Source organism: Symphalangus syndactylus, chromosome 8 (genome assembly GCF_028878055.3).
Source record: "Symphalangus syndactylus isolate Jambi chromosome 8, NHGRI_mSymSyn1-v2.1_pri, whole genome shotgun sequence".
Taxonomy (NCBI): Eukaryota; Metazoa; Chordata; class Mammalia; order Primates; family Hylobatidae; genus Symphalangus; species Symphalangus syndactylus.
In genome coordinates this window covers 61,715,615-61,728,991 of record NC_072430.2, presented here as the reverse complement: position 1 = coordinate 61,728,991, position 13,377 = coordinate 61,715,615, and the positions used below count along the sequence as shown (strand labels likewise).

General features: G+C 40.5%; 1 protein-coding gene across 1 annotated transcript in view; it reads right to left on the bottom strand.

Moving 5' to 3' along the window:
- Positions 1–3,930: 3,930 nt before the first annotated feature.
- The window catches only part of LOC129487858 (uncharacterized), a 31,824-nt gene continuing 22,377 nt past the window's right edge, over positions 3,931–13,377 (bottom strand). The window contains exon 3 of the mRNA XM_063645565.1: positions 3,931–4,041. Coding sequence (XP_063501635.1) covers positions 3,964–4,041 — 78 coding nt within the window. The 3' untranslated portion in view covers positions 3,931–3,963. The remainder of the gene's footprint in view (positions 4,042–13,377) is intronic.

Here is a 13,377-nt window from a genome sequence, read left to right as displayed (position 1 = left end):
CCCTGTAGTCTGACTCAAGAGTCTGTATTATATTTAAGCACTAGTTCATATGGCAGCTCAGACATAGACTCAAGGATGATTTCTAACTTCGTAGACAAAGAGCTGGGCCTTAGATGTCCTTAGATATTGCAGTTGACTTCACACAGGTTTCACCAGCAGCATTTATCCATGGTGCTTAAGAGCACTAACAAATTCCAGGCAACATCCTGGCATGCAGCCAGCCCACTGGCATTCCTGTCTGGCACACTTTGCAGGACTGGTCATGTGAGAAAGACAGCTAACAGCAACAATTGCTGGGTGATGAATAGCCAGAAGGAGGGCAGCTTGAAGCATGACAGGGACAAGGAATGCAATCAGGAAAGGCTGACCTGGAATTTGGAGTGGGGGTAAGTTAGGCTGTGATGGATGGAAGGCAGCAGCTGCACGTACAGCATGCTGGCAGGCACAGTCTGAGAAACACTGCTTAATTTGAATCGAATGGGCAGCTTAAGAGGCAGAGAGGCAAGCAGTGACCAAAGCCACAAACCGAAACACAAACCTTTCATTAATCTTTCCAACAACACTCACACTCTTGGCAACACAACTTCTCAATGAGTTGAACATAACTCATTGTTGTTCAGCATCATTTTAAATTAATTAATTAATTTTATTTATTTATTTTTGAGACAGAGTCTCGCTCTGTCGCCCAGGCTACAGTGTAGTGGCATGATCTCGGCTCACTGCAACCTCTGCCTCCCGGGTTCAAGCAATTCTTCTGCCGCAGCCTCCTGAGTAGCTGGGACTACAGGCGTTCGCTACCACGCCTGGCTAATTTTTGTATTTTTTTTTTAGTAGAGATAGGGTTTCACCATGTTGGCCAGGCTGGTCTCGAACTCCTGACCTCAAATGATCCACCTGCCTCGGCCTCCCAAAGTGCTGGGATTACAGGCATGAGCCACCGTGCCCGGCCTGCATCATTTTTCCATATGATACAGGGCTGTGGGTCCAGGACCATTGAGACTTACTATAAAAACAGGGAGGAACTGGCAGAAGAGGCTTCAAGTTAAGATCTAATGAGAACATCTGCGCCAATCTCTGGACAAAGGTTCCTATTTAACTTCTTGAAATGAAAGTTCTGGAGTATACCGAGGTGCTCATGAGTAGGCACAGAGTATTGTTGGTTCTCCTTTATTTCACATCTCAAAGTGATGGGATCCTTCTCTTATTTTCCTCTCTCCCCACTGTGCTTGTGGCTTTTGCATCTCAGCCTGGGTGAAAGCTCTGGGATTCTGGTGGCCAGGAGACTCAACCCAGCAGAAACAGATCCTGAACAGTCAGTGTGATGCTGGGTTTTATGTTGTTGTGGATCCATTTGCCCATCTTGCAAGAGGAAGACACTTTGTGGGTCAGTGACTTTTGATTCCAGTGACTTTTGATTCTCCACAAATGAGATGTAAAAGTGATGATTAAAGGTAAGAAGAAGAATCTTATTAAACTTTAAAACTTCCTAAGGATCTTCATAAAGTCAACCTCTGAAACAAAAGTGTAATTCAAGTCATAGTAGCTTCACATTTATAAAAGCAATTCCAGATTCAAGTGTAAAAGATTTGTAATTTCCTTTCTAAATAAGGTCATATGAACTCTTAGATGATTTACTATGGGCCTAGTAATTTATATAATCATACTACTGTAGACCTGGAAGAAATTTCAGAGATGATCTAGTAAAATTCTTTGGTTTAGAAAAGATGATAATGGATAGAGGGATTGATGGACTCATCCAACATCACGCATCTGAGGAGCGGAAAAAACCAGTGATGCGGGAACATCTTTCCCCAGTTCCTAGTTGCATCTGACCATATTCCTGGTCCCTTTCTGTCTCTGGGGTGTCAAAGTGACTTGCCCTGGCTGGCTAGATTCAGCTTTATCTCCTTCCTTTTCCCCTCCAGGGACTCTGCTTCTAAGGATGACGTCTGCCTTGGCCTGCCATGCCTGGAATTCCAATTCATCTTTACTGGTTCTAAAGGTGATACTTTGGCCTCTGTGTGCTTCGCATTTGCTTTTTATTTCTCAAATTGTTCAGAATCCAAGCTGGGAAGAGGAATGCTATAATGAGGTTCCCCTAGAGACTTCAATACCTCACAGAGTCTTTACTCCCAAATCTCCTTTCATTACAATTCACTGCTCACCGCTCTCTGCAAAGCTTCAGAAGGAAAATAGCAGAGGTTGTCCTATCAGAGTATAAGCAGAATTTGTCTTCTTTCTTCTTCATATTCCCTTCAGTGTTACATGAAGCTAAGTGCATAGTTGTAACTCAATCCACTTATTGAATGAAACAAGCCCAGTTCTGGAAAACTTCCTTTAAAATGCAAGTTTTTTGGCTAAGCGCAGTGGCTCACACCTGTAATCCCAGCACTTTGGGAGGCCGAGGCTGGCGGATTACTTGAGGTCAGGAGCTCAAGACCAGCCTGGCTAACATGGTGAAACTCCGTCTCTACTAAGATTACAAAAATTAGCTGGGCGTGGTGGCATGTGCCTGTAATCCCAGGTACTTGGGAGGCTGAGGCATGAGAATTGCTTGAACCCAGAAGGCAGAGGTTGCAGTGAGCTGAGATCACACCACAGCACTTCAGCCTGGTAACAGAGCGAGACTCTTTCTAAAAAAAAAAAGACAAAAAAAGGAAGTTTTAAAAGTAGAGAACAGTGAAAAGAAGATGTTTTGTGAGCATTAACCACATGATTATGATAGCTGCATTCTCTCGTAAATCTATTTCACTTACTCTTCACAATAGCCAGAGTGGTAACTTGCATTCCCCCACTTTTTACATATGAGGAACTTGAGTTCCAGAGATGTCAGGAAAGTGGCCCAAGGTTGTACAATTGGGCTCAGAGCTTGGTTTTGAGCCCTGGTAGGTCAGATTCCTGTGCATTTATACAGCACCTGGCTGATTCCAGTAAAGGAGAGCCCAGGCTCTGTTATGAAGATGCGATGCATTTCACTCAGCTGCTTGCTACAGTGCTCGTCTGTACTTGATGGTGGCCTGGTGTCTGTTCTCTCTTTCTTTGGTAACATTACTCCAGTTTTCCTTTGGGCAATCACCTCTTTCCCACTTTTAGTCCATATGACACAGAAGGGAGCTGACCCCATCACTGGCTTCAGGAGTAGGTATGTAACTGGAGCCTCAGAAACTGACATAGTCCTTCCTCCTAAAACCACAGTGGTTTTTCAGAGGTCGGCCTGTGACCTAAGCTCAACCAAATTCAAATCAACCCCAGACTTTTGCTAGAACTATTGGGAAAGGGATCTCCCCCTTTCTCTAGGGTTACTAATCTCATAGGGTGAAAGCCTAAATCTATTGGTGGAAACTCCCAAAGAGAGCCTTCCAGAGAATGACGCTGACAGAGGAAAGCAGGGCCATGGGTGGGAGCAAGAGTGAGGGATTCCTGAGTCTCTGGATCTTGCTGTGCCTGAAGCCAAACTCTCCTTGGACTTTTTTGTGACATCAAGCAATAAATTAGTCCCTTCTTTGTTCAAGGAATTTGAGCTTTGTTTCTGTCATCGCTGAGACAGTCCTTCCCTCGTTCTACTGTAAATGAACATTTGACTAATATTAAGTGGCATAGTTATTCACTCTAAGCTTTACTTTTGTTTATTCTATTAGTCAAGAATACACTACCTAAGGTCTCCTTTTTAATTACACAATATGGATTGAAAATTTGTTTGACGTGGGGGAGTAAATTCTAGTCAATTAAACTATTTACTAAACACTCACTATGTTCAAGAAACTACTGAGTCATGGAGAGAAAAAAAGATGAACATGACTGTTTTAGGGCACAGGTAGGTCATTGAGCCCAATCGGATGACCATGAATTAGTACTGCAGCAGCTGATTCCAATTAAGTAGCAGACTCCCCCACCCACTCACCCCACCCACGAAGCTCTGTTCTGAAGGTGAGATGCAGTTTATTTAGTTGCATGCTGTGGTACTCATCTGTTGTTTTGGGAAGCTTGCATCCATTTCCTCTTCTTTCGGTGATGGTGCTCCAGGCATAAATCAATTTGTCTCTATAGGCAAATCAATACAGACAGAAAGTAGATTAGTCATTTCCAAGTAAGGAGACTGGGGTAAAATGAGGATTGACTGCTAATAGGTATGAGATTTCTTTTTGGGATGATAAAAATATTCATAAATTGATTGTGGTAATGGTTGCACAACTCATACTAAAATCATTGGATTATACACTTCAAAAGGGGTGAATTGTATGTTTTGTGAATTATATCTCAATTAAGCACACGTGTGTAGTAGTCTCTCATTGTCTGTGGAGGATACAATTCAAGACTTCCAGTGAACACCTGAAACTGCAAATAGTATTAAACCCTATATATACAGTTGACCCTTCAACAATGTGAAGGGTAGGGGTGCCCATCCCCCTGAACAGTCAAAAAATCCACATATGGTCAGGCACAGTGGCTCACACCTATAATCCTAGCACTTTGGGAGGCCAAGGCAGGTGGATCACCTGAGGTCAGGAGTTCGAGACCAGCCTGACCAACAAGATGAAACCCCATTTCTACTAAAAATACAAAAATTAACTGGGCATGGTGGTGGGTGCCTACTGTAATCCTAGCTACTCGGGAGGCTGAGGCAGAAGAATTGCTTGAACCCAGGAGGCAGAGGTTGTAGTGAGCCGAGATTGCACCACTACACTCTAGCCTGGGTGACAGAGCGAGACTCTGCCTCAAAAAAAAAAAAAAATATATATATATATATATATGTACATATAACTTTTGACTCCTCTAAAATTTAACTTACCGATAACATGAACTGTCTATTAACATGCAATTTTTTTAGGTTTATATATATATTATATACGGTATTCTTAGTAAGTTAGAGAAAAAAATGTTATAAAGACCAAAAGCAGATAAAACCACAAAGATGGGGAAAAAACAGAGGAGAAAAACTGGAAACTCTAAAAAGCAGAGTGCCTTTCCTCCCCCAAAGGAACGCAGCTCCTCACCAGCAACGGAACAAAGCTGGACGGAGAATGACTTTGACGAGTTGAGAGAAGAAGTCTTCAGACAATCAAACTACTCTGAGCTACAGGAAGAAATTCAAACCAATGGCAAAGAAGTTAAAAACTGTGAAAAAAACTAGATGAATGGATAACTAGAATAACCAATGCAGAGAAGTCCCTAAAGGAGCTGATGGAGCTGAAAGCCAAGGCTCGAGAACTATGTGAAGAATGCAGAAGCCTCAGGAGCTGATGCGATCAACTGGAAGAAAGGGTACCAGTGATGGAAGATGAAATGAATGAAATGAAGTGATAAGGGAAGTTTAGAGAAAAAAGAATAAAAAGAAACGAACAAAGCCTCCAGGAAATATAGGACTATGTGAAAAGACCAAATCTACGTCTGATTGGTATACCTGAAAGTGACGGGGAGAATGGAGCCCAGTTGGAAAACACTCTGCAGGATATTATCCAGGAGAACTTCCCCAATCTAGCAAGGCAGGCCAACATTCAGATTCAGGAAATACAGAGAATGCCACAAAGATACTCCTTGAGAAGAGCAACTCCAAGACACATAATTGTCAGATTCACCAAAGTTGAAATGAAGGAAAAAATGTTAAGGGTAGCCAGAGAGAAAGGTCAGGTTACCCACAAAGGGAAGCCCATCAGACTAACAGCTGATCTCTCAGCAGAAACTCTACAAGCCAGAAGAGAGTGGGGGCCAATATTCAACATTCTTAAAGAAAAGAATTTTCAACCCAGAATTTCATATCCAGCCAAACTAAGCTTCATAAGTGAAGGAGAAATAAAATACTTTACAGACAAGCAAACGCTGGGAGATTTTGTCACCACCAGGCCTGCCCTAAAAGAGCTCCTGAAGGAAGCACTAAACATGGAAAGGAACAACCGGTACCAGCCACTGCAAAAACATGCCAAATTGTAAAGACCATCAAGGCTAGGAAGAAACTGCACCAACTAATGAGCAAAATAACCAGCTAACATCATAATGACAGGACCAAATTCACACATAACAATATTGACTTTAAATGTAAATGGGCTAAATGCTCCAATTAAAAGACACAGACTGGCCAATTGGACAAAGAGTCAAGACCCATCAGTGTGCTGTATTCAGGAAACCCATCTCACGTGCAGAGACACACATAGGCTCAAAATAAAGGGATGGAGGAAGATCTACCAAGCAAATGGAAAACAAAAAAAGGCAGGGGTTGCAATCCTAGTCTCTGATAAAACAGACTTTAAACCAACAAAGATCAAAAGAGACAAAGAAGGCCATTACATAATGGTAAAGGGATCAATTCAAAAAGAAGAGATAACTATCCTAAATATATATGCACCCAATACAGGAGCACCCAGATTCATAAAGCAAGTCCTTAGTGACCTACAAAGAGACTTAGACTCCCACACAATAATAATGGGAGAATTTAACACCCCACTGTCAACATTAGACAGATCAACGAGACAAAGTTAACAAGGATACCCAGGAATTGAACTCAGCTCTGCACCAAGTGGACCTAATAGACATCTACAGAACTCTCCACCCCAAATCAACAGAATATACATTCTTTTCAGCACCACACCACACCTATTCCAAAACTGACCACATAGTTGGAAGTAAAGCACTCCTCAGCAAATGTAAAAGAACAGAAATTATAACAAACTGTCTCTCAGACCACAGTGCAATCAAACTAGAACTCAGGATTAAGAAACTCAGTCAAAACCGCTCAACTACATGGAAACTGAACAACCTGCTCCTGAATGACTACTGGGTACATAACAAAATGAAGGCAGAAATAAAGATGTTCTTTGAAACCAACGAGAACAAAGACACAACATACCAGAATCTCTGGGACACATTCAAAGCAGTGTGTATAGGGAAATTTATAGCACTAAATGCCCACAAGAGAAAGCAGGAAAGATCCAAAATTGACACCCTAACATCACAATTAAAAGAACTAGAAAAGCAAGAGCAAACACATTCAAAAGCTAGCAGAAGGCTAGAAATAACTAAAATCAGAGCAGAACTGAAGGAAATAGAGACACAAAAAACCCTTCAAAAAATTAGTGAGTCCAGGAGCTGGTTTTTTGACAAGATCAACAAAATTGACAGACAACTAGCAAGACTAATAAAGAAGAAAAGAGAGAAGAATCAAATAGATGCAATAAAAAATGATAAAGGGGATATCACCACCGATCCCACAGAAATACAAACTACCATCAGAGAATACTATAAACACCTCTACGCAAATAAACTGGAAAATCTAGAAGAAATGGATAAATTCCTCGACAGATACACCCTCCCAAGACTAAACCAGGAAGAAGTTGAATCTCTGAATAGACCAATAACAGGTTCTGAAATTGTGGCAATAATCAATAACTTACCAACCACAAAAGTCCAGGACCAGATGGATTCATAGCTGAATTCTACTAGAGGTACAAGGAGGAGCTGGTACCATTCCTTCTGAAACTATTCCTATCAATAGAAAAAGAGGGAATCCTCCCTAACTCATTTTATGAGGCCAGCATCATCCTGATACCAAAGTCTGGCAGAGATACAACCAAAAAAGGGAATTTCAAACCAATATCCTTGATGAACATTGATGCAAAAATCCTCAATAAAATACTGGCAAACTGAATCCAGCAGCACATCAAAAAGCTTATCCACCATGATCAAGTGGGCTTCATCCCTGGGATGCAAGGCTGGTTCAACATATGCAAATCAATAAATGTAATCCAACATATAAACAGAACCAAAGACAAACACCACATGATTATCTCAATAGATGCAGAAAAGGCCTTTGACAAAATTCGACAACTCTTCATGCTAAAAACTCTCAATAAATTAGGTATTGATGGGTCGTATCTCAAAATAATAAGAGCTATCTATGACAAACCCACAGCCAATATCATACTGAATGGGCAAAAACTGGAAGCATTCCCTTTGAAAACTGGCACAAGACAGGGATGCCCTCTCTCACCACTCCTATTCAACATAGTGTTGGAAGTTCTGGCCAGGGAAATCAGGGAGGAGACGGAAATAAAGGGTATTCAATTAGGAAAAGAGGACGTCAAATTGTCCGTGTTTGCAGATGACATGATTGTATATCTAGAAAACTGCATTGTCTCAGCCCAAAATCTCCTTAAGCTGATAAGCAACTTCAGCAAAGTCTCAGGATATAAAATCAATGTGCAAAAGTCACAAGCATTCTTATACACCAATAACAGACAAACAGAGAGCCAAATCATGAGTGAACTCCCATTCACAATTGCTTCAAAGAGAATAAAATACCTAGGAATCCAACTTACAAGGGATGTGAAGGACCTCTTCAAGGAGAACTACAAACCACTGCTCAATGAAATAAAAGAGGATACAAACAAATGGAAGAATATTCCATGCTCATGGGTTGGAAGAATCAATATCGTGAAAATGGCCATACTGCCCAAGGTAATTTATAGATTCAATGCCATCCCCATCAAGCTACCAATGACTTTCTTCACAGAATTGGAAAAAACTACTTTAAAGTTCATAGGGAACCAAAAAAGAGCCCACATCGCCAAGTCAATCCTAAGCCAAAAGAACAAAGCCGGAGGCATCACGACCTGACTTCAAACTATACTACAAGGCTACAGTAACCAAAACAGCATGGTACTGGTACCAAAACAGAGATATAGATCAATGGAACAGAACAGAGCCCTCAGAAATAATGCCAGCTATCTACAACCATCTGATCTTTGACAAACCTGACAAAAACAAGCAAGGGGGGAAAGGATTCCCTATTTAATAAATGGTGCTGGGAAAACTGGCTAGCCATATATAGAAAGCTGAAACTGGATCCGTTCCTTACACCTTATACAAAAATTAATTCAAGATGGATTAAAGACTTACATGTTAGACCTAAAACCATAAAAACCCTAGAAGAAAACCTAGGCATTACCATTCAGGACATAGGCATGGGCAAGGACTTCATGTCTAAAACACCAAAAGCAATGGCAACAAAAGCCAAAATTGACAAATGGGATCTAATTAAACTAAAGAGCTCCTGCACAGCAAAAGAAACTACCATCAGAGTGAATAGACAACCTACAGAATGGGAGAAAATTTTTGCAATCTACTCATCTGAGAAAGGGCTAATACCCAGAATCTACAATGAACTCAAACAAATTTACAAGAAAAAAACAAACAACCCCACCAAAAAGTGGGCAAAGGACATGAACAGACACTTCTCAAAAGAAGACATTTATGCAGCCAAAAAACATGAAAAAATGCTCATCATCACTGGCCATCAGAGAAATGCAAATCAAAACCACAATGAGATACCATCTCACAGCAGTTAGAATGGCAATCATTAAAAAGTCAGGAAACAACAGGTGCTGGAGAGGATGTGGACAAATAGGAACACTTTTACACTGTTGGTGGGACTGTAAACTAGTTCAACCATTGTGGAAGCCAGTGTGGCGATTCCTCAGGGATCTAGAACTAGAAATACCATTTGACCCAGCCATCCCATTACTGGGTATATACCCAAAGGACTATAAATCATGCTGCTATAAAGACACATGCACACATATGTTTATTGCTGCACTATTCACAATAGCAAAGACTTGGAACCAACCCAAATGTCCAACAACGATAGACTGGATTAAGAAAATGTGGCACATATACTACATGGAATACTATGCAGCCATAAAAAATGATGAGTTCATGTCCTTTGTAGGGACATGGATGAAACTGGAAACCATCATTCTCAGCAAACTATCGCAAGGACAAAAAACCAAACACCACATGTTCTCACTCATAGGTGGGAATTGAACAATGAGAACACTTGGACACAGGAAGGGAACATCACACACCGGGGCCTGTTGCAGGGTGGGGGGAGGGGGGAGGGATAGCATTAGGAGATATACCTAATGCTAAATGACTAGTTAATGGGTGCAGCACACCAACATGGCACATGTATACATATGTAACAAACCTGCACATTGTGCACATGTACTCTAAAACTTAAAGCATAATAATAATAAAATTTTAAAAAAAAGAAAATCACAAAAACTGGAAAATATATTTACTATTCATTAAGTTGAAATGGATCATAACAGAAGTCTTCACTCTCACCTTCTTCATGTTGAGTAGGCTAAGGAGGAAGGGGAGGAGGATTAGAAGGGGTTGGTCTTGCTGTCTGAGGGGTGTGGGAGGCAGAAGAAAATCCACGTATAAGTGGACCCATACATTTCAAACCCATGTTGTTCGAGGGTCAACCAAATTATGTTTTTTCAATCCATTAACCAAGATAGCTACTAAGTGACTAACAAGTGAGAAGTGTATGTGGTGTGGATATGCTGGACAAAGAGATGATTCACATCCTGGGTGAGATGAAGCTGGATGGCATGAGATTTCATAATGCTACTTAGAATGGGGCATGCACTTTAAAACTTATGAATTGTTCATTTCTGGAATTTTCCATTAATATTTCCCATAACTGAAAATGTGGAAAGTGAAACCATGGATAAGGAGGGACTACTGTATATGGAATTATCAGTAAAGGAATAATAATAATATATTAATCTTTAAAAATTTTGTTTTATCCTAAAACATATCAATGTGATTTATTCTCCAAAGGTATGATGTAGGGCCAAGATTTCTTTGGGCATAGGTTTGCTGATTGCAGTTCTACATTTGTCTTTCTGGCATAAACCTGCTTCTAAAGCATTATCTATGCTTTTCTTTATATTTTCTTTTTTGCTTCCCATACCCCACAGACCCAATGTTTTTTTTTTTTTTTTTTTTTTTATTATACTTTAGGGTTTTAGGGTACATGTGCACAATGTGCAGGTTTGTTACATATGTATCCATGTGCCATGTTGATTTCCTGCACCCATTAACTCGTCATTTAGCATTAGGTGTATCTCCTAATGCTGTCCCTCCCCCCTCCCCCCACCCCACAACAGTCCCCGGAGTGTGATGTTCCCCTTCCTGTGTCCATGAGTTCTCATTGTTCAATTCCCACCTATGAGTGAGAACATGCGGTGTTTGGTTTTTTGTCCTTGCGATAGTTTACTGAGAATGATGGTTTCCAGTTTCATCCATGTCCCTACAAAGGACACGAACTCATCATTTTTTATGGCTGCATAGTATTCCATGGTGTATATGTGCCACATTTTCTTAATCCAGTCTATCGTTGTTGGACATTTGGGTTGGTTCCAACTCTTTGCTATTGTGAATAGTGCCGCAATAAACATACGTGTGCATGTGTCTTTATAGCAGCATGATTTATAGTCCTTTGGGTATATACCCAGTAATGGGATGGCTGGGTCAAATGGTATTTCTAGTTCTAGATCCCTGAGGAATCGCCACACTGACTTCCACCATGGTTGAACTAGTTTACAGTCCCACCAACAGTGTAAAAGTGTTCCTATTTCTCCACATCCTCTCCAGCACCTGTTGTTTCCTGATTTTTTAATGATGGCCATTCTAACTGGTGTGAGATGGTATCTCACTGTGGTTTTGATTTGCATTTCTCTGATGGCCAGTGATGAGGAGCATTTCTTCATGTGTTTTTTGGCTACATAAATGTCTTCTTTTGAGAAGTGTCTATTCATGTCCTCTGCCCACTTTTTGATGGGGTTGTTTGTTTTTTTCTTGTAAATTTGTTTGAGTTCATTGTAGATTCTGGATATTAGCCCTTTGTCAGATGAGTAGGTTGCAAAAATTTTCTCCCATTGTGTAGGTTGCCTGTTCACTCTGATGATAGTTTCTTTTGCTGTGCAGAAGCTCTTTAGTTTAATGAGATCCCATTTGTCGATTTTGGCTTTTGTTGCCATTGCTTTTGGTGTTTTAGACATGAAGTCCTTGCCCACGCCTATGTCCTGAATGGTATTGCCTAGGTTTTCTTGTAGGATTTTAATGGTTTTAGGTCTAACATATAAGTCTTTAATCCATCTTGAATTAATTTTTGTATAAGGTGTAAGGAAGGGATCCAGTTGCAGCTTTCTACATATGGCTAGCCAGTTTTCCCAGCACCATTTATTAAATAGGGAAGCCTTTCCCCATTTCTTGTTTTTGTCAGGTTTGTCAAAGATCAGATAGTTGTAGCTATGCAGCATCATTTCTGAGGGCTCTGTTCTGTTCCATTGATCTATGTCTCTGTTGTGGTACCAGTACCATGCTGTTTTGGTTACTGTAGCCTTGTAGTATAGTTTAAAGTCAGGTAGCGTGATGCCTCCAGCTTTGTTCTTTTGGCTTAGGATTGACTTGGTGATGCGGGCTCTTTTTTGGTTCCATATGAACTTTAAAGTAGTTTTTTCCAATTCTGTGAAGAAAGTCATTGGTAGCTTGATGGGGATGGCATTGAATCTATAAATTACCTTGGGCAGTATGGCCATTTTCACGATATTGATTCTTCCAACCCATGAGCATGGAATGTTCTTCCATTTGTTTGTATCCTCTTTTATTTCATTGAGCAGTGATTTGTAGTTCTCCTTGAAGAGGTCCTTCACATCCCTTGTAAGTTGGATTCCTAGGTATTTTATTCTCTTTGAAGCAATTGTGAATGGGAGTTCACTCATGATTTGGCTGTTTGTCTGTTATTGGTGTACAAGAATGCTTGTGATTTTTGTACATTAATTTTGTATCCTGAGACTTTGCTGAAGTTGCTAATCAGCTTAAGGAGATTTTGGGCTGAGACAATGCAGTTTTCTAGATATACAATCATGTCATCTGCAAACAGGGACAATTTGACTTCCTCTTTTCCTAATTGAATACCCTTTATTTCCTTCTCCTGCCTGATTGCTCTGGCCAGAACTTCCAGCACTATGTTGAATAGGAGCGGTGAGAGAGGGCATCCCTGTCTTGTGCCAGTTTTCAGAGGGAATGCTTCCAGTTTTTGCCCATTCAGTATGATATTGGCTGTGGGTTTGTTGTAGATAGCTCTTATTATTTTGAGATACGTCCCATCAATACCTAATTTATTGAGAGTTTTTAGCATGAAGGGTTGTTGAATTTTGTCAAAGGCCTTTTCTGCATCTATTGAGATAATCATGTGGTTTTTGTCTTTGGTTCTGTTTATATGCTGGATTACATTTATTGATTTGCGTATGTTGAACCAGCCTTGCATCCCAGGGATGAAGCCCACTTGATCATGGTGGATAAGCTTTTTGATGTGCTGCTGGATTCAGTTTGCCAGTATTTTATTGAGGATTTTTGCATCAATGTTCATCAAGGATATTGGTCTGAAATTCTCTTTTTTGGTTATGTCTCTGCCAGGTTTTGGTATCAGGACGATGCTGGCTTCGTAAAATGGGTTAGGGAGGATTCCCTCTTTTTCTATCGATTGGAATAGTTTCAGAAGGAATGGTACCAGTTCCTCCTTGTACCTCT